This window comes from Sturnira hondurensis, unplaced genomic scaffold (genome assembly GCF_014824575.4).
Source record: "Sturnira hondurensis isolate 20B ecotype Veracruz unplaced genomic scaffold, ASM1482457v3 Scaffold0024152, whole genome shotgun sequence".
In the NCBI taxonomy this organism is placed as follows: domain Eukaryota; kingdom Metazoa; phylum Chordata; class Mammalia; order Chiroptera; family Phyllostomidae; genus Sturnira; species Sturnira hondurensis.
In genome coordinates this window covers 8,841,711-8,862,605 of record NW_028096783.1, presented here as the reverse complement: position 1 = coordinate 8,862,605, position 20,895 = coordinate 8,841,711, and the positions used below count along the sequence as shown (strand labels likewise).

General features: G+C 41.2%; 1 protein-coding gene across 2 annotated transcripts; it reads left to right on the top strand.

The window, feature by feature from the left end:
- The first annotated feature begins 1,925 nt into the window (after positions 1 to 1,925).
- On the top strand, positions 1,926 to 20,885 carry CHEK1 (checkpoint kinase 1). 2 transcript variants are annotated; one of them, XM_037038157.1, is made up of 13 exons: positions 1,926 to 2,235; positions 2,881 to 2,965; positions 3,749 to 3,972; positions 5,210 to 5,274; positions 5,369 to 5,438; positions 10,081 to 10,269; positions 10,695 to 10,799; positions 12,409 to 12,504; positions 15,993 to 16,101; positions 16,288 to 16,465; positions 16,706 to 16,837; positions 18,523 to 18,624; positions 19,976 to 20,885. In XM_037038157.1, exons 2-13 carry the CDS (start codon positions 2,901 to 2,903, stop codon positions 20,069 to 20,071), a joined length of 1,431 nt encoding a protein of 476 aa, XP_036894052.1. In that variant the 5' UTR covers positions 1,926 to 2,235; positions 2,881 to 2,900; the 3' UTR covers positions 20,072 to 20,885. The 2 variants fall into 2 exon arrangements, with proteins under 2 accessions (XP_036894052.1, XP_036894051.1); XM_037038156.1 differs by lacking the exon at positions 1,926 to 2,235 and having other exon boundaries at positions 2,860 to 2,965; positions 19,976 to 20,883.
- Positions 20,886 to 20,895: the final 10 nt, after the last annotated feature.

The following is a 20,895-nucleotide window of genomic DNA, read 5'->3' as shown; positions in this document are numbered from 1 at the left end:
TGCCTCTTGTGAGTCCCCTGCTGGGAACTGGCCTGCAACCCAGGCATGTGCTCTGACTGGGAATCGAACCACGATCGTGTGGCTTGCAGGCCCGCGCTCAGTCCACTGAGCTACACCAGCCAGGGCTCAATATTCTTATTCGGTTTACTATCTTTATGCTTCCTTCTGGAAGGTTTCCTAAAAAAAAGATCTGTATAATTATGTAGTTTCCCTGTTTTCTGCTATCAGATTTTATAATGTCCAAGAGAGTTTTTGTTTTAATATTCCTTTGCTTTGACTTCTATTAAAGGCCTTTTCAAACTCTTGGTTGTCTGCTCTTTTTAAGAGTGGTATTCTAAAAAGCTTATTGGAAGGTCTGTTTAGGTAGAGGGGTCTGCCTTATTGAATGTGAGCCTCACTCCTGTGGTCTGGCTGAGTTGTTCCATTGGGAAAGCTGTAGATCTTTCCTTTTATATAGGTAACATTCCTGTGAGAAGGCTTGTTTATCTTCTAAGGATACAATGCCAGATTTCTAAGAGTAGTGGGCAGAAAGAAGGCTTAGAAGTTCAGCCTTCAGTGCATAATCTGTTTTCAGTAAGGCACCCAGCCCTTTAAATTGTCCCTGATGCTCACCAGCTCAGATACCATGTATTTACCCTCAAGTTTTACACCAGCCTGGGGTGGAGGCGGGGCAGTTTTTTGGGTTCACAGAGGGAGAGAAGCCAGGTGTGTATTTGCTTCTTAGTATTCTTTCAGCCTACTCCCTTTCAGCGCCACCTTCACCCACATTTTAGTTACCTGGTGTCACTAATTCAACTTGAGCCTTCTGGAAGCTCTGATGTAAATTGAGTTGCTTTTCAGCTTTCTCATTGCTGGCTTCAGCATTCATCGTTGTTTTCTCTAAAGACTTCACTTGCCAAAGTCTTCTTTTTCATATTCTATTCTTGTGTCTTTAAAAGACTTAACTGTTTTAGTGAGGTCTGAGAAGGGAACAGAGGCTGTTGTGTGCAATTATTTTCCCATGTGCTGTCTTTAACCCTGTATTCTGCCTGAAATCTGTATGCCTTTTTTCAAGCGAAGATAACTTGAATTCCATCCAGACACACAGAAACTGAGCAAGTTCTTCTCTTGGTTTCTTCATATTCTTTGTAACACAGTGCACGTATCAGGGAAAATGTAAATGACTTGAAAACTTACTTTATTATATGAAGCCTGACCTGTGATGTCATGGTTCAAACTTACCGAATGTTCTGGGCTAGTTTTAAAACAGATGAGTGGTTTTTCAAAAAATTAAATTTACTGGATGACGGTTAATTACGCGACATATTTTACACTTATTTTACTCCATTACCAGTAACAGAATCGAGCTAGTTATGTTCAATGCATGTGGCCCTTTCCAGAACTAGAGAACTTCATGGAGTTCTCAGTCGTTCACTGTCAAGAGGTAATACCTAGTTCAGTTTTCCATATTTTATCCTCAAGCAGGCCCCTTTCTCCAGAACGCACTTGCTCATGAAAATTAGTTACTCTACTTTTATAGTTGGCACTGTGAAATGAGACAAAGCAATCTTCGTTCCACCTGCCTGTTTCTTCCACGGTGAGAACAACAAGCATGTTGGACTAAGCTATGCAGATGCTCTTCTTCCAAAAAACGGCGGGGCTAAGGTGCTGCTCTGGAGCCGGTTCAGAAAACTCCGGGCAAAATCGGTCATTCCCCCATTACCGCAAACTACAAGAGACTGCACACGCTGCCTTCCCAGTCGGTTCCAGAAGGACCGGGCTCACCTCCCTGCACCTTCCTTTGCCCCTTCAGCATCGCTTTTCAGCACTGTTCCCAGCTTCTCGGCTAGAGCTCGGTCTGAGCCGCACTGGAAGGTGACAGCGTGAACCTGGGCCACAGTCCTGTCTGGTGGCCGAGCAGCTGTGCGAAGAGGCAGCGCGCACGCTCACCTCCAGCACTCATCTCCAGCGCCGCCCCGGACGAAGACGCCTTTGGTCTCAGAGAGCTATCGCACGGGGGCCCTCGGGAGCCAGGGCCTCCTCCTGACCCTTCAGGAGCCCAGGCCCGCTGCTGAAGCTCATGGGACCAGAGCGCCAGCCACGGAAGACGCCACCCTTCCAAACTTGGAGAACAGGAAAGCGCGCCTCCTTGCTTTACGGCAAGGGCGCCGGCTTTTGCGGCAGTGTGACGCTGCCACTTTTGGCGGGAAAAGCGCTGCACTTGGATTGCTGTGGTGGCAGGCAGAGGATTGTCGGGTGAGGAAGGTGGCGGGCAGCGTAGCGAGGGTCTCTGCAGAGGAATTCGGGGTCTGCATTGGATGCAGGGGACACAGCAACGGGTTCAGAGCTCGGAGAGTCTCCCGAGGGGCGGTTTCAGAAAGCAGAGGAGGGGGGTCCGGGGTCCCTCGGTCTGGGTGGCAGAGGGACTGCAGACGCCACCCCTGGGCTAGTCTGTGTGCCACCCGGCTCTCCCTTCCGCCTCACCGGGCAGGCTGGCCCCGCCCTGATCCCCTTCGGGCAGGGGACGCTTCGGGATCAGAGAGGAGGAGCTGTAGTGGTCGTAGCTACCTTCCCCGTACCTCCCACTCGCCTCCACAGCCCCCGGGAGGCACCAGCCCCCAGGTCTCATCACCACCACTGCTCTGTCCCCTCCCGGGACAAGAACGGCCGCGTCTGAGCGTGCAGTGTGCATGCCAATGGAAGTGCAGGGGACCCAACGCCCCAGTTTGGGGTACTCGTCTGTGGTTTAGACGGGAATGAAATATGGGTGATGAGGTGCCAGGGGAAACCAGAGCTGTTATTTATGTTGAGGACTCCTGGTAGGACGTGGGGCCCTGCGGCTTCACAGGTGATGGGACCTCGAACTCATCCCGCGTCTTTTCTGGCTCCTGCCCCATGCAGCCTGGGTGCCCCGCGGAGTCATGGCAGTGCCCTTCGTGGAAGACTGGGATCTGGTGCAGACGCTGGGCGAAGGCGCATACGGAGAGTGAGTCGGCGCCCTTCCCACCCCCACCCCTGTTCATTTTAATGCACTGGGTGCTTAGAAAACAGGTCTCTGCATTTGAAATCCAAGACCTGTGGGGACTGAAAGCTATATGATCTTTTGTAAGGACTTTGTTTCCTTTTATATTTTCTTCGAAAAGACCTGAAAGGGACCGCTAAAGTCAGTTTCTCCTGCGCCATTCTCCTTCCTGGGGTTTAGGCGTAGTGCCCTAATGAACAGACTATCAGACGGAATTTGACTGCCTGGCACCAGCCAGCCACATCGGCAGCCTGTCACTTGCCCTGCGGGTCATTGTTTTGTTGTTAAGCAAGCGTCTTAATGTCCTTGAGTGCCTAGTTTTCTTAGCCGTAAGATAGCAATAATGCTACTGACCCTATGGGTGCTTAAGATAGTGACCACAGGATTAATAAACGTTAGGTAATGTTATTAAAATTGAGTGAGTAGAGGATGTGTATTCGTGATGGGGCCTAGAATGGCTATTACCCCATTTTCTTTTCTCAAGCGTGTGTTCAATGACTTTTGGTTATACAGCACAGGACTGGCACATTATGTCAGTGCATTCGTTTGTGCCTCACCTTTCAAAAATGAATTGAATCTTTTGAGAATATGGCAGGAACCATTCCCATGGTTTCTCCTTGGTGGAGGAATTTGGTAAAGGTAAAATATAAAATAGTGTTGGATGGGTCGTGTTGAATCTTTTGAGGTTTTAAAAAGAAATGGAATTCAGGCCTCTGGAGTGTTATCACTTTCCCTTTCTCTTTGCAGAGTCCAGCTTGCTGTGAACAGAAGAACTGAAGAAGCAGTTGCAGTGAAGATTGTCGACATGAAGCGTGCCGTAGACTGTCCAGAAAATATTAAGAAAGAGATCTGCATCAATAAAATGTTAAATCACGAGAATGTGGTGAAATTCTACGGCCACCGGAGAGAAGGCAATATCCAGTATCTATTTCTGGAGTACTGTAGCGGGGGAGAGCTTTTCGATCGCATAGGTATGGAAAAGATTTTGAATGATTATTCTGCTAAAGAAGTCTCTAAATTTGTTTTTTAAACACGGGTGTGCTCTTTGGTCAGCATCCATTCAGAATTGCTTATGCAACAGAGACATTGGAGTAAATTGTTTTGTTTTGGCAACTTAGCCCCTGAAAGTATGAAGTCTGTCAAGAAAACGTTCTTCCCAAGTTGTCTAAGTGATTTGGGTCAGTAACGTTGTTTCGGAGATTGTAGGAATGGTGACACTTCATGGTGAAGTGATGTGATGTGATATTATAGATGTGATGCATTGTTTGCCTGTGCAATTTTTTGTAGACACTTTAGTTACATGAAATCATTGCATATATTTACAGATCCCAAATAATAGCATGTTGTTACATTTCTTCATTATTTGTTTACGTGAATAATTTAGTTTTCTACGATTGCTGTTATATATGTGAAGTAAACTCTGTTTCTGCTACTTAAATGTTCTATGCAGACTCAAAGGCTTGAAGTTATAGAACACTGAGAAGTACATAAAATATCTTCTGTGGACCTAAATTTATTATTTAAAGCCCTCCTGTTAACAATTAAAATTGATTTTTTAGAATCTCCAGTATTTAATCTCAGGAGAGAGTTGAGGGTAAAAGAAATCATGAATTAATAGAGAAGATCAAGATATAATAAAATAACTGACAGTAGGATATTTCTTAGTAAAACTGTTTCCTAAAGAAACTTCACTGGCATTCGTGACTGTTTGGTGTGAGAAGTCAAATAGGAAGTTTAAATCTGTTGTTAAATATTTAGTGAAATTAGCTTAGATTTGCCCAGGCTTCCACTTGGGCAATTACATTTCAGGAGTGGAAAAATATTGGTGTAACATTTTGATGAATTTGGTGTAACAATTTGAAAGATCAAATAAATACGGTTAATGTAAGATAAGCTGGGACTTTCAAGGGATGGTTTGCGTCCTTGGTTTGGGTAATAGTTTGTTATTTCTCTCTGTAATTTTCCTGTGATATTAATTTGTTTTTACCACGTAACAGATGGGGAAATGTGAGTTACTAAGTAAGTTACTAAGTAAGAAATGAGAGTTATTATTCAATGTATTACTGGACTCCAGAGTCTTTTGTTGGCATAAGATTGTGCTTGCTGAAGTTCAGTCACAAATGTTTAATCTTAGGAATAAGAAGACCGTGTGGTTGATTCCTGATTATATTTACCTGGTAAACTAACTTTCGTGATTAATTCTCATAGAGCCGGACATAGGCATGCCTGAACAAGACGCTCAGAGGTTCTTCCACCAACTCATGGCAGGAGTGGTAGGTGCACTTGTCTCATCTCCTTTTACTTAAAGTTAGCGTGAATGAAGTCAGTTACTAAATTCCGATCTGCTTCCCTTTGCTTCCTACGTAGGTTTATCTGCATGGTATTGGAATAACTCATAGGGATATTAAGCCAGAAAATCTCCTATTGGATGAAAGGGGTAAGTTTAGTGCTTGTCACTGCTGCCTGAATTATTTTAACACAGCCAAATAAGGGTATTTTGAGGCTTTTCCTTTAGTGACATTTCAGGGCAAACAATCTGAAAAGTCTTGGGAATTTGGGCAACTTTTTCACAAGTCCTTCATGATGTCATGGATGAGATAGAGAAATCTAAGCTAGGTGCCGGGTAGCTCACTAGATGAATAGTCTTAAACAGCTCTTTAATGAATTAATAAGTGAACGTTTTTATTGGAATAGCCCAGACTTTAGCTTTGCCCCGCTTGTACTTTTTAATCTCTCCCTTGGGTAAAGGTGCAAGGAGTTTGGTCAGATTTTACGGCTAAAACTGAGAGGGGTAGGTAGAGAGTGAAAGTGTTAGCTTGTAGCATCAGGATCTACAAAGATGACAGAAATGTTAGCTGCATAAGCTAGTGATTTTTCTCTGTTTTGTTTAATACTCTAGTTGATGCACTAGAATAGTGCCCGGCACATAGTAGGCTTTCAAAAATATTTAGCTTTCAAAACTAATTGAATGGATGAATTTAGCAGACCAGAGTGCTGGGTCAGATTTAATAAGTTGTTTTCCATTAGGGAAAAATCTAATGTCCAATATTTAGATTGAAAAAAGTACCAGATAAGTACTGTTGAAAGGCATATCTTTGGCAGCAAAGCAGGTTAAAAGTTCATAACGGTCACCAGTGTAATTTGGTCATTGGAAAGCTAAGGTGAGGCCACACCAGAAATAATGGGTATCCGGGGGAAATACTGTGGGAGACCTGTGGGCCCCTGAAGGACTTTTGTAGGAGAGTGACCAGAATGATGGACGGTGTAGACACTTTGTAGAATAAGGAGTAATTGAAAACTCAGGGAAACCTGCTAACTCTTCCATACAGTGCTTCAGAACGCTTGGGGGGAAACTGCAGGGCAGCTTGGATTGATACGAGGGTGACCCTTAATGGGTCCAGAAAAGGAATAGGTCGCTTTGGAGAACAATGAATTTGTAACATGTACGTCAAACACTAGACTGTTGATTATTAGGGACACTGGGGAGGGAATTTAAACATTGATTGGAGAGTTAGGCCAAAGTGCTTTTCAGATTTCGTTCAATGTTGAAGTTTATTGTTTTCTGGCAGGATTGTTCCCCACCACAAGTAACAGTGGACTGTCTCATCTGCCTCTTTGTGACTTCTTCCTGAGCTCCCTAATTGACCATCATACAAGGGGCTAAATTTAGAAAAGCCAGCTTATATAAATAACAGAGATGTGAATATGTAAAAATATCTGGAAAATGAAAACTTTGTTCCCAAACTAAAAACCTTGGGTTTTTTTCCTCTTTCTAAAAACCAAATAAGATCATGGAATGAGATTAAAAGTATAAAGAAGAAAAAAATCACCAGAAACCCACCAGTTACTGCTTTAGTGAATATCTTTGTTAATGGTTTGGTAAATATCTTTTAGCAACCCTTTTATTAGGTCATTTACTAACCTCACTATCTAAGAGCTTCCTTTGGTTATTTAGCCCTCTGTAAGTTGTTTCATAAGGCACATAGCAAAATTTTAGATATTCAGAAAACCTGGTATATAGGGAAAAAGGAACCGTAGAATAGCCTGTTGATGAATCCTGAGAAAAGAAAGCACAAGCTGGGAGAATTCCCTTTGCTTCTATTTTTCATTCTATTACTTTTTGAATCCTAAAAGCCTTGAGGGTATTATAATCAATTCTCCTTCCTCATTTAGAAACTATTTAGAAATAATTTTCATTTTGTTAAATGCCGATTTCAATCTACATAACATCCAGTGAAAAAGAGGGATTTAAAAAAAAGAACCCTGGCTGGCGTGGCTCAGTGGATTGAGCTCCAGACTTTGAAGCAAAGTGTCTGTTTCCATTCCCAGTCAGGGCACATACCTGGGTTGTGGGCCATGTTCCCAGTAGGGGGCGTTCTAGAGGCAACCACACATTGATGTTTTCTCCCTCTCTTTCTCCCTTCCCCTCTCTCTAAAATTTTTTTTAATCTTAAAAAAAAAACACTTAAAAAAGAAAGAAAAGAAGGATCACATGTCTCTAAAATATGAGAGGCAGTATAGCATAGTGTTAAAAGCTTGAACTTCAGAGTCATTGGAACCAAGGTTTAACCGAGGCTGCCTCCTAGGGTGTATGGCCTTGGGTAAGTTGTTTCACTCCTCGCTCTCCCTCACTGTCTTCATTTGTAAAATGGGAGCAGAAGAGTGTCTGCTTGGGTTGTGAGTATAAAGGAGATACATGTGAACACCAGTGTGCCCCCAGCTTAAACAATGAAACATTACATGTATATGCACTGCTCACGGCTTTTCATTTATAATAGCAAAAACTGGAAACAACCTAAATATCTATGAACAATAGAACACACAAATGACAAAATGAGTGATTTATAGCTACAATTAATTATGTGGATGAAATTCTGGAATGTGATATATAGCAAAAAAAATGGTAGAAGAATTCATATAAGTGTGATTCTATGAAGTTCAAAAATATGTAAAACCAAATATATTGTTTAGGAATACAAACATGGAGAAAATCATAAGAAAGGGCTTAATAAAGCTCAGAAATGGTGCTTATTTCTGAGAAGGTGAGGAAGAGAACATATTTTGGGAAGTATTTAAGGGGATTTCAGAGGAGAGAAAGTTCTTACACTGGATGTTGGGTGAATGGGTGTTCACTGTATTGTTTTTCATATCTTGCATCTTATTTAATTTTTTTTTGTTTCTATCCAATAATAATCATCTTAAAAAAAGAAAACATTGCCAATATAGTCAAAGTCCTCCTGTGTATTCCTTCACAGGTATACCTCCCTTTTTCTTAGAAGTAATCACACTTTTTAATTTAGAATTTATTATTTGCAGTTCTCTAACCTGTTTTATGTTGCACATAAAAAGAACAAAAGGACAAAACCCAAGGACTACTGGGGTCACTCATTAGTGTTTTCAGTGATTACTACTAATAAGCAACTTGGAACTCAATCTCAGTGGTTTATTGGGATTGTGTCAATGTAAAGGTAATTACAGTAGGGACCTCCCAACTCAGATACAGGTAAACATCATCAATGGCTTACATATTATATTGTGCAGATGTAAGTGATTTATAAAGAATCCCCCTATTTTGGGACAGTTGCTTGTAGCTTTTAAAAACAAATAGAACAGCCCTGGCTGGCGTAGCTCAGTGGATCGAGCGCGGGCCTGCGAACCACATGATCGCGGTTCGATTCCCAGTCAGGGCACATGCCTGGGTTGCAGGCCAGTTCCCAGCAGGGGACTCACGAAAGGCAACCATACATTGATGTTTCTCTCCTTTCTTTCCTCTCTAAAGATAAATAAATAAAAAAAATTAAAAAAACAAAACAAATAGAACAGTGATGACTGTGCCATGAATTTGTGCACAGACCCAATATAAAAATTGGGTCATGTTAAAATGAATATTTATTATGATGCTTGCCTTTTCCCCCCCACTTATACCCAATTCTGTGTCAGAACATGTAGATATATATTTTTAAAACAATTACTTACATAGTTTCATTGTGTACATTCATGATAAGATTTAATCACTTCTTTATTGATGGACACTTAAGTTATTTACAAGTAATACTGCTATGAATGTCTTAGGTTTGTGAGTTTGTAGGTGCACGTATTTCTTTGGGTGGGGTCCTAGAAGTAGAAATTGATAGTTCAAAGAGTGTGAATATTTCAGATTTTGAAATCTTTTGCCAGATTGCCCTCTAAAAAGGTTGGAAATAGGGATTCTTCCCTGACCCTAAGACTAGATTCCTTCGCTACAAGGTTTTACAATGTTCTGTGTCGTTCTCACCTGCACATCAGATGTCTGGGGTTGGTGTTCTCCGCTGGTTTCTCTCACCACATTGGCTAGCACAGCGTCACTCTGTTCCAGTTGTCACTCCACAGGCGCAAGTTAAACTGAAGGTTCTGCCTGCAGTTTGTATGTGTTGAAGATGGGAAGTGAGAGTGGGAATTTGCTTTTCTGGTTTCTTTTCTATACAGAGTTCCTCCTCCTTTTCTAAACTTACCCACTTCAACAAGAAGTTCTAGTGGTTTGTAGATCTTTAGTTTTGGTGTGTCTGTACATACAGGAGTGGGCAAAAGTAGGTTTATAGTTGTGAGCATGTGAAACACCGAGTTAATAAAGCGATTGTAATAATCGTAACCTGTGTATCTTTTTCCATGTGAACAACTGAAGCCTGCTTTTGCCCACCCCTGTATTTTCTTCCTGCCAGCAGGACTTGTTTGCTGCTTGCAAAGTTGTGCCTAATCATTGTCTGTGCCTCCTGCCCGCTGCCCAGCCCAGGAAGGGCTCAGCTCTGCACTCAGCCCAGGTCTGGAGTGGTGCTCTTTTCCTGAAGGGCAGGCCCTTTTGGCTCCAAGGTCTTTCTGTGCATGGACGATATTTCTCTGAGTAGAAGCGATGAGTTCTTTCGCTAATTTTAGCTAGAGGATGATGTCTTATTTCTTCCTTTTAAAAACTGGTCGTTTTAAAGGTAGCCAAGTTCTATAAAGCTTAAGTAACACCAGTGATTTTCCAATAGAACTCTATTTATTTAAATGTATCTAGTTATGAAACATTTTTACCCTGTGCCATCTGTTTTTCCTTGGTGTAGATAACCTTAAAATCTCCGACTTTGGCTTGGCGACAGTGTTCCGGCATAATAACCGTGAGCGCTTGTTGAACAAGATGTGTGGGACTTTACCGTACGTTGCTCCAGAACTTATAAAGAGAAAAGAGTTCCATGCAGAACCGGTTGACGTTTGGTCCTGTGGAATAGTACTCACCGCAATGCTGGCTGGAGGTGAGCACTGTGTCATCGTTAGAAAACTCCTGTGGAAAGACAGATCTGTTATACCAAGATCAATGAAAGAAACCAAGGGCATCCATGTTTATATGACAATATTTTAATAGTGAATTTTTTATAACTAGGTTGGAACTTCTAATCCCAGCAGTGTTAAAGAATGAGGGATGTGTAGCTATGATTGAAATACCACAGTAGCTCTTGGTTTCAAGAGTCACGTGAATACTTTTGGGAAGAGAAGGGCAGGGAGTGGTTGGTGCACCTCTGAGTGCCTCTGACACTTCTGTGAGTTGGTGCTCTTAGTTCGAACACTGCATTGAATTAACCTGGGGGAAATGGATTTGCATTGTTGATTATTTTTCCCTGGACCCTTTACTGCATAATGATCCGAACACTCAGGAACCTGGGACTCGTTTCCTTTTTAGAGTTGCCATGGGACCAGCCCAGTGACAGCTGTCAGGAGTATTCTGATTGGAAAGAGAAGAAAACATACCTCAACCCTTGGAAAAAGATCGATTCTGCTCCTCTAGGTAACTGGGTTGTCCTGATTGAAAGCATGGATTTGGATAATGAAGCATAGGACTGTTTGATTTTTTTATTACATGTTTTTAACTTTTAAATGATTGTGTAAATAATCCATGATTCTTGTAGATAAATTTAAACATGGTAAATAAAAAATTTTTTAAAAGTCCTATAATCCCTCAGAAATAGCTCTTTTAATATTTGATATGTGCTTCTGTGCTTCTTTTAATATTTGATATGTTGTGAAAACATTCAAAAATATGTAATTGCATATACATGGAACTTTGTGAGCTTTTCTGTGACGACAATTACAGGCCCACGTCATTGTTTGTGAGACTCTGTGGGTGTCCTGCTGAATGGATATTTCTTATTACACTCATCTGGTTCACTTTGTAGAGATTTAGATTTTCTTCCTAATTTTTCACTGTTATGAAAGATATGATGATTATCCAAATAACTTAATCCTCAGCCATACCTTTAAATTATTAATTAAAATAAAACTCCAGGTGTGGAATTGCAGGGTCAAGAATATATGTACTTTTTAATTATTCTGGTTTACTTTGCCAAGTTGCTTTTCAGAAAGTTTATATCATTTCATCACAATCTCAATTTACGTTAAGAAATATTTAAATAATCTGATAGACCTATAAATATATATTCACTCTTTTTTGTTATTTTAAATTTAGTACTAATGAAGTTGTATATCTACTATGTATTTATTAGTTTTTTTTAAATGTATTATCATTAGATCTTTGCATCTATTTGTTTTTTATTGACCCTGTCGGGGTGACGTTGGTAACAGAATTACGTCGGCTTCGGGTGTCCGGTTCCCTAACGCTCCATCTGTGCACTGCACTGTGTGTTCACCACCCAAGTCAGGCCTCCTCCCACCACCACTCATGTGCCTTTTCCCTCTTCTCCTATCCTTGCATTTATTACAAATATTTCTTATAATTTGTCATGTTTTAATTTTGTCTATGCTATTTTGACTTGCAAAACAACTTATATTTTTATTTACTTAAATCTATTATCTTGGCCTTTGTGGTTCTTGACTGTATTGTCAGGTTTGGAAAGGTCTTTTCTACTCTATCACTAGAAAAAAGTTTCCTGTGTTTTTACTTGTGTTTTTATGACTTCATTTTTTTCAGTTAAGTCTTTTGCCCATTAGGAAATTATTTTTGTGGTAGAAGAGAGTTGAATTCCTTGTTAAGATAATTAAGATGCCTTAAGATACTGGAAAGTAAACTTTTTTAAACTGAAGGAATGAGTACTTAACATGACAGTAGAACAGGTTTGATATTGAAAATGGGTAAGGGAGTTTCTTGTATATTTCTGTTAATGTCACCTAGGGAGAAATATTCTACTTGGCTCATAGGCTACTTTTTACCAGTAACTGAGACTCAGATCTGGGCAGCGTGTCCTAAGTGTAGACAGTAGCAAAGGACAACTGCATGAAAGTAAAGCCATAATATAGTAGCTTTAGTAATTTATTCTTTCTCTCCTTTGCAAGTAATATTCAGATATAAGGGGACCAAGAGATTGTTCCATGCCACAGGCTGCAGGTTTTCTGTTCTTTGTGACTCTTTTGTAAATGTTGTCTCGATGTTTTGTTTTCAGCTCTGCTGCATAAGATCCTCGTTGAGAACCCATCAGTAAGGATTACCATCCCAGACATCAAAAAAGACAGATGGTACAACAAACCACTCAAGAAAGGTAAGGTCTTTAACATACAGGTGTTTTTTTCTGTGAACGGAAAGAACTTGCAAAGTCGCTATCACAAGTCAACAGCACAAGACAGCTGTGTTCTCTGTCCTCACGGGGATTGTGTGGTAGGGAAAACAAATATAAAAAAATAATTTTGATTTTACTGATAATCATAGACTTGAAAGTCAGGGCAGTATAGCTCATTGTGTGACCAAGTCTTAAGTGACAGAGGAAACGTGTCCTCCAGAGGAACTCACGTTACATCTCAGGTTTGAAGATTAAAGGGGAGTTAGCCAGAGGAGAACTAACAAGACAAGTGGCACATTCAGAACAGGGGGAGTGGCCCTGGGGGCATCTTGAGGTGCAGAAAGGGGGGATTTGAGGAACTTGAAAGAAAGAAGGCTGACACGGCATGGACCACGCCCGTGTCTCCCCAGTGGTCTCAGTGTGTGGTGCATCGGAGACACTCGGTACGAGCTGCCGAGTGAACGAGTGCACAGGGCAGGGGAGAGTCTGAGACGAGGCGGGGAAGGTAGACGGCGACCGGGTTGTGAAGGAGACCTTCTAAGCCACGTGACCTAGTAAGCCATGTTACGAATTTTGTTACAAATTCTGTGCCTTTCCTTAGGCCGTTGGGAAAACCTTTGAGAGATTTTAGAAAGGAAATGACAAATCATATATTCAGTTTTAAAAGCTCTTTCTGGCTACTTTTCCCCCTGTTGCTTTTTATGTTTCTCACCCTAGATGTGAGAAGATGATAACCTGGAGTGGGTTAGTGGCAGTGGAATTGGAAAGAAGGGACAGATTCCAAAGAAATTGAGGAACTTTAATGGCTAGGACTGGTGGTTGTTTGCCTGTGGGAAAGGAAGAGCGTGAGGAGTCAAGGATGATTCCTTTCTAGTTGGAACAACTGTAAATAAATGGTGGCACCATTTACTGCATGTAGCTCAAGGGGAAACAGACCTGCGGGCGGATTTTATTTGGTTTTGGACGTGTTGCATTGGAGGAGCTAAGTAAAACTGTCGAATAGGTGTGTGTTTGTGTGTACCAGGAACCAGGACTGGGCTTGAGACGTCGAGTTCGGTGTTTTCTTCAAGTAGATGGTAATTTAATCAGTGGTCAATGATGAAATTGAGTGTATGACATTCTAAGGACCGCCAGCATTTAAGGAGTGGGTGGAGGCCGGGGACAGAAACACTTGTCCAGTGGATTCCATCGTGTGGCAGGAACAGTTCTGGGGGGGCCAGGAGGTGTTGCTAGAGCACAGTCTTTGTGCAGGGGCTGGAGGCCGCTCCAGGGAGAGAAGCAGAATGCAGACAGCTCAGTCAACACGTTGGCTGAGAGAAGACACCAGCTGGAGGCAGATGAGTTTTTAACCCTTCTCTGGATGTTTCTTTCGCCTCTCACCTTACTTTATTTGAAGTCCAACTCTCCCCTGAGGGTACTGCTGCGTCTCAAACAGTAGATGTTTTTTCCCCACTCTCTCGTACCCTTGGATTTTTACCCTTGGATAAAAATCCTCTTTTTTATTCATTGTCATTTTCTCCTTTCTTCCCATTTCCCCCTCCCAACCCCTGATTCATTCCAAACCTCATTATTGGACTCTGCCACCACCCATCATTCCTACTCATTACAGTCGCCTTCTGAACCCCAAATTAAAATTTCTTTCATGTTGTCATTCTCTCCAACACAAGGCCACGTAATTTTTGTCGTGGCTCTTGGTGACTGAAATATTCATCTGGGCGATCCTTCCAGTGCCCTGGCCTCACGTTTTCTGACCTTTTTCTTTGCTAGCGCTCTCTGATCTTCAGGTGTTCTGCTCCGAACGCGGCTTTATTTTTCCTCCTCCCTCTAGCACCCTGACCCCAATGATCCCCCGCCCCCCACCTGGGCTGGCAGTCCATTAATTCTGCTACCTCCCTAGGCCCTCCGTTTCACCCTCACTATTTTAAAGTTCAGTCACTGTAATACTTGTGCGCACATTCATCTTCAACTTCCTTACCTCTTTCTCTCTTCATCATACTTATGGGCAAAACCTAACCCAAGTTTGGTCCTGTTTTCTACGAGCTCTACGCTTACACCCGCACAGCTAGTTGCAACTGGACAGGAACGTAAAACAATGTTCACTCTAAATTTGGGATCTCTAATCCCGAGTGGGCCCTTAATTCTCCCAGGCAGTCATAACGCATCTCCCCATTTCTTTCAGAACCCCCTCTCCTAAATCACTTTATTGTACCTCTCCTTTTCCCTTCAGCCCCTGGTACCTCTTCCCTAGTCTCAGTGCCAGCACTTCCTGTTTCACTGGGAGACAGAGACAGTCACAAGAGAACTTCCACGAGCTCTCACTACCGTCTCCCCCCACCTAACTGTCTCTCTGCTCATACGGTCGTTTTCTCCCCTGTTGCTACGGATAAGTTGCTCCACATGCAAGCCAACGCTGCCTCTCGTGCACGAGACCTGATTCTCCTTTGCCGCTGCAGGGGCATTGTCTAGTAATTCCCTCTTTCTCCCCGTCTCCTGGATCTTGTCAGCACACCAGCATGCTGATTCTCCCACCTTAATAAAATGTGAGTTGGCTTACCAAAGTATTTGAATGAATGGGTTAACAAATAAAAAGGTTGGCTGGGTTTAAGCCTGTTTGAATGGTTTGGGGACAGATCCAGTTGAAAGGAAGAGGCTGGCAGTCCTGGACAGGGAGTAAAGGGGTGTCTGGGTCCCTGAGGAGGTAGGAGAGGTGGGCGGGCTCAAGAACAAGTAGAGGGGTGAACATTTGGTGTGGGGAGAGGATGGGCAGGAAGGCAAGTAAATCAGCAGATTCGGTAGTGTAGCTTGAGGGGGTTTCTAGTGACCTTATCGTCTGGGAGATGAGAGACGGTCTCATGCACTGAGAAATGGGGTGCCTCCTGCAGGGTGATTTTGGAGTTCGACAGGAGTGCAGAGCTTTTGAAAGTCACTGTGGAGAAAGGGAGAGGAAATGGACTAGAGGAACACAGCACCAAGTGTCGGTGTTGAGGGTCCGGCTGAAGGTAGTAACCATGAATTTATAGTGACTCATTTTCTGTGTAACGGTTATTCTTGTTAAAGCTTTTTCAGTGGAGGGAGGAACGTTGGATAGAGCCGATTCATAGTGTTTGTTGCCATTATTATAAATTATTTTTTATTTTAAGAAGTTTTGATTCTTTAGCTAAGTCTCTGTCTTCGTAGAACATTCCCCTGGTACCATAAATGGTACTGTTAAAATTATGGCCTTGTACTCCAGTCTGGGGACATACTTCGTGGTCAGGGTTTGTGCACTTCGACAAGTGAGTCCTATAAGTTCACAATGACCCCAGTCCTCATAAAAATCGTGTACGAGAAGCCATTTATTGTGTAAGTATTTGGGGTTAAGTGACTTAAGATGTAGTTTTCCTGCTTCAGGTTGCCAGTTGTGTTCATTAAAAAGTTTCTGCATAGAAGAGGTGAAAGCATTTGTGTTTATTTTACTTCATTTGTTTCAGGGGCAAAGAGGCCCCGAGTCACTTCAGGCGGTCTGTCCGAGTCTCCCGGCGGATTCTCTAAGCACATCCAATCCAGTTTGGACTTCTCCCTAGTAAACAGTGCTTCTAGGTAAGACCGATGAACACAGATCAAGTAATTCTTGAAGGTAATATTCCCATGGAAAGTCATACATGGGTATGTTTTATCTTAGTAGTGATTGTCACTTTTGCTGGTGTGAGAATGTGTAATGTATTATAAAAAAGGCCTGGCAGATTTCATCTAAAGATCGCTTTCCCCCACACCCTAACGCGTCAGCGAGGACAAAGTGAGGTACTCCAGCTCCCAGCCCGAGCCGCGGACAGGCCTTTCCCTGTGGGACAGCAGCCCTTCGTGCATCGATAAGCTGGTGCAGGGAATCAGCTTTTCCCAGCCCACGTGTCCGGATCACATGCTTCTGAACAGTCAGCTCCTGGGCACCCCGGGGTCCTCACAGGTGAGAGAATTTCGTTTTCAGCAAAATAATGGAAGCCGTGTATTTTTTATTGCCTTAAAGGTTTTTTTCAATGTATAAATCTGAAAGTCTTAACACTTCATACCAATTGTTTTGATAAGTAAGAGATAATCAGAGGAGACGTTTATGTAGAAGAGTCTTACAGCACAGAAAAGAATTTTCCCTCTAAATAGCTATATGATGGTATCGGATTAATCCTGCTTTTCTTTACTTGGCACGTAGAATCCCTGGCAGCGCTTGGTCAAAAGGATGACACGGTTTTTTACCAAATTGGACGCAGACAAGTCTTACCAGTGCCTGAAGGAGACTTGCGAGAAATTGGGCTATCAGTGGAAGAAGAGCTGTATGAACCAGGTACATTTCATCGATTTTGTATTATATCCTTTCCTAAAGAAACATTTAAATATTTGAATAAAAAACTTTCATCAGTACATTTTTAAAATTTAAAGTAATTAGTTTGGTTGGAAAAATAAACAATTGAAATGAGAGGAACTGAAGTAAAATGTTCTTTACCTTAAGGAATAATATTTCTCAAAAGATTTATTAATAACTAGTAAGTTATTACAAATATTGAGACTCACGTCATTATTTCCTTAAGACCCATCTGTACTTAAATTGTAACAGTAACAATTGACTCCCTTCTGTGAAAGAGGAGTGAACACGGTAACAACCCCACACTTCCTCTGCGACCTCTGCCCCCGCTTACCAACTTCTGTTTGTATTATTATAGCCTATTTGTAACGTTGACGTTCTACTGTCTGTAGGCGTTTCAAAAACCCCCAAGTAGGGGATACTTTGTCGTGTTAAAGGGGACTAAAGAGTCCTGATGAAGGATGCGATGCATGACCTTTCACTGGACCGTGGACTTAAAGAAACAAAGCTATAACAAATGTTACTCGATCAACAGGGGAAATGTGAATGTGGGTCTTATACTGTTTTTATATCAGTGTCAGATTTCATGGATATGATCCTAAAATTGTGGTTTGTGAGAAAGTGTCTTGGTTCATAGAAGAAACATATTGAAGTGAAGTCTCTGCTGTCTATAACTTAGTTTAAAAACAAACCAAAAAAACAAGCACTTAAAAAGAGACAAGTAAACACATACTTCTGTCAGTCAGTAAGGTCAGTGAAGGGCTTGCTGTGATTTATTACATGGTTCTTTTCGTTTTTCTGTAGGTTTCTAAGCTTCAAAATTAAAGTTAAGAGAAAATGCTATGTGCTGAAGTCTGGAGCACTCTTATATACATAAGTGAGAGAAAAAAATCACTTTTTTTTTAGGAAAATTTATTGAGGCAGAAGTCACATAACTTGGATGAAAATCCAAGTTATTCACATAAAATGGATGAAAATCACCAGTTTAACTATTTTAAAGTGTACAGATCAGTGGTTTTTAGTATATTCACTAGACTGTACAACTGTCACCATTTAATTTCAGAATGTTTCATCACCCCCAGAATCAACTGCACCAAATAGCAGTTACTTCTTATTCCTGCCTTCTTCATCCCCTGGCAACCGCTAACCCACTCTCTGTCTGTGGGCTTCTTACTCTGGACGTTCCATTGAGATGGAACCGTGTGATACATGACCCCTCGTGTCTGCCTTCAGGTGGTGTGATGTTTTCATGCTGCCCATTTATCAGAACTATGGTAGCTTGTCAGCCACAAGTACAGACTCTCTTTCTTTTTTGATGTTTTAATAATCTTGCTTTGTTCTCATTCTATTTGTAATCATTTTACTTGCTTCTCCTTTCACTTGTTTTTTTTTTGGGTAATGTACTACCTTGATTTCGTTGGCTCAGAGTTCGCCCAGTCTCATGCCCTGGTTATGGAGCTGTGTGCTAGCTACCGCTGGCCTGAGCACGCACAGCCAGGGGGAGAGGAAAACCCCTCCCAGGAGTGAGCCGGTCGACAGGCGCTGCTCCTGTTGCAGAAGCTTGTCTCTAAGTCTTATCTCAGCAGTATCACCGACCTGGGCTGTAGCTTTTATTTAGAGTTTCTTCTGCTCACACATCTGGCTTGACCTGATTTCTATTGCCTTAGGTAACGGTATCAACAACTGATAGAAGAAACAATAAACTGATCTTCAAAGTGAATTTGGTGGAGATGGATGAGAAGATTTTGGTTGACTTCCGGCTTTCTAAGGTACGTAGAACAGCATATTTAAAACAAAATAAAAACTTTATTTTGCTTAAAGAAGTGTTTGCGCACATTCACTGTAGAAATTTTAAAAATACAAAAAAGTTTAAAGAAGAAAAGAAGAATCAAATTTATTTTCCAGGGAAAACACAGATTTATTTTTGATATTTCATTATGGTAGTCTTATTGTAACTAATAGTGTGTACTCAGCTATGAATATACTCTTATGTAGAGATTATTTTAAAATGTTACTAAGCTTACGTGTACACAGCATTTAGAAATATATGGTACCTGCTTTTTTTATTTAATACTATAAACATTTGTTCTTGTCATTATCCTAAAATACAGTTTATGGAAATATCATTTTCTTTGTAAAAGTTTTTGGGTTTTGTAGGATATGTAACTAAGTAATGAATAAGGCCCTGGCTGGTGTAGCTCAGTGGATTGAGTTCGGGCCTGCGAACCAAAGAATTGCGGTTCAGTTCCCAGTCAGGGCACATGCCTGGGTTGCAGGCCAGTTCCCAGCAGGGGATTCATGAGAGGCAACCATACATTGATATTTCTCTCCCTCTCTCCTTCCCTTCCCCTCTAAAGATAAATAAATAAAATCTTAATATTTAAAAAAAATAATGAATAAGAAAAGTAAATTCATCCTAAATTGTTTTTACCTTTAAAATAATTACCCTTAGTAATTTTGGAGCATTTCAAATTTTTCTTATTGAATTTACATATATCTTTTTAATCAACATTATGATTTGTCAAAAATATTTGCACATTATAATTAATGAACTTTTATCTGTTAATAATGCTATGATTAATATTCATAGACATAGTTTCGTTCACATTTTTCATTATTTCTTAGAAATTGTTGGTGCTGGGGTTATATGTAGTTTTAAAGCCCTTGACATGTAAGACAGAAATAGTGCCTTCCGTTTCCTGAGAGGCTGCCTGTGGCTCTGAGGGAGGTTGGAGGAGGAGGTCACACTCTCTGTGTCCCAGATGTGCAGCAACGCTGTCGTCCCGACGCTTGCCTGGTGTGGAATTACATCGTTGAGAGCCTATGTAACACAATTGCTGTTGTCACTGAATGTTGTTGGCTTTTTTGTTTCGGCACTTTGGCAAGGCTCAGTGTGGTTGCATAGCTTCTTTTCAGTTTACAGACCTCCGGTACCTGTGGAAACAGTGGCTGAGGTCCAGAGATTCCAACCCTTGAGACAGACAGGACGTCACTGGGCTGCCCCTCTGAGCCCAGTGTGGTGGGAACAGGGATGGGCCTGAAATCAAGTCAGAATGGTTCATGTAGCCATTTCTTCTCCCAAGATTTTTGACATAATTTTGGATGTTATTCCTAATACAGGGTGATGGATTAGAATTCAAGAGACACTTCCTGAAGATTAAAGGGAAGCTGAGTGATGTTGTGAGCAGCCAGAAGGTGTGGCTTCCTGCCACTTGATCGTGCCATTGGCTTTGGGATCCCTGGTGAATATAGTACTGCTATGTTGACATTATTCTTCCTAGAGAAGATTATCCCAATGTGCAAACTGCAAACAGTAGTCTCTGAAGAATTGTCTTCATCCTGGTCAAACACTTTCCAGTATCGTTGTATGTTCTGCCTAAAAATAATACCTATATTTTAATTGTAAATAAAACTTTGGGGAAGGGATAGAATTCATTAGATATTTCTTCATCTGTGTTTAGTGTCTAAATTTGAGACCCACCTGGAAGACCAAGCTTTGGGGATATATGAGTTTACCAGCTTTTATACCAATACAATGAAAGATGATACTCTTGTCCCATGTTTATCAAAATGGTTATATTCAAAAAGTATATATTGCCTCCACATTGGGTTAAATGGATGAATTAGTTTAAAAAAAATCCTTGTCACCTGTGAAGTCAACTTCGGAAAATATATCCCCAAGATTTGTACTCATTTTCAAAAGGGCCCGATGACGAGGTATGTAGACTCATTCTTGAATTACAATTATTCATTGAAATTGAAAGTTGATATGGTTTTCCCACTGTAGTTAATAAAATATAAATATAAAATATTGGTTGATCTTTCAAGTAGAAGTTGAGCACAAACTAATGCTTAACTACATTTACTCTAAAATGACTATTGCACATTTTAAAATTTTTTATATTATTCTCTACTTTCACAGGTATATTTTAATTCTTTATTACAGAAATAAATTCTATTTTGAAACTGAATAGCTAACTCTGTGAACTCATTGGTGGCTAAGCTTCTAGGTGGTAAGGAATGAGAGAAGGGAGAAATAA

Coding starts and splice junctions, on each gene's coding strand:
- CHEK1 (XM_037038157.1), top strand. CDS start 2,901: ATGGCAGTGCCCTTCGTGGAAGACTGGGATCTGGTGCAGACGCTGGGC. Junction 2,966..3,748: donor GGCGAAGGCGCATACGGAGA/GTGAGTCGGCGC, acceptor TTCTCTTTGCAG/AGTCCAGCTTGCTGTGAACA. Junction 18,625..19,975: donor TTGACTTCCGGCTTTCTAAG/GTACGTAGAACA, acceptor TTCCTAATACAG/GGTGATGGATTAGAATTCAA.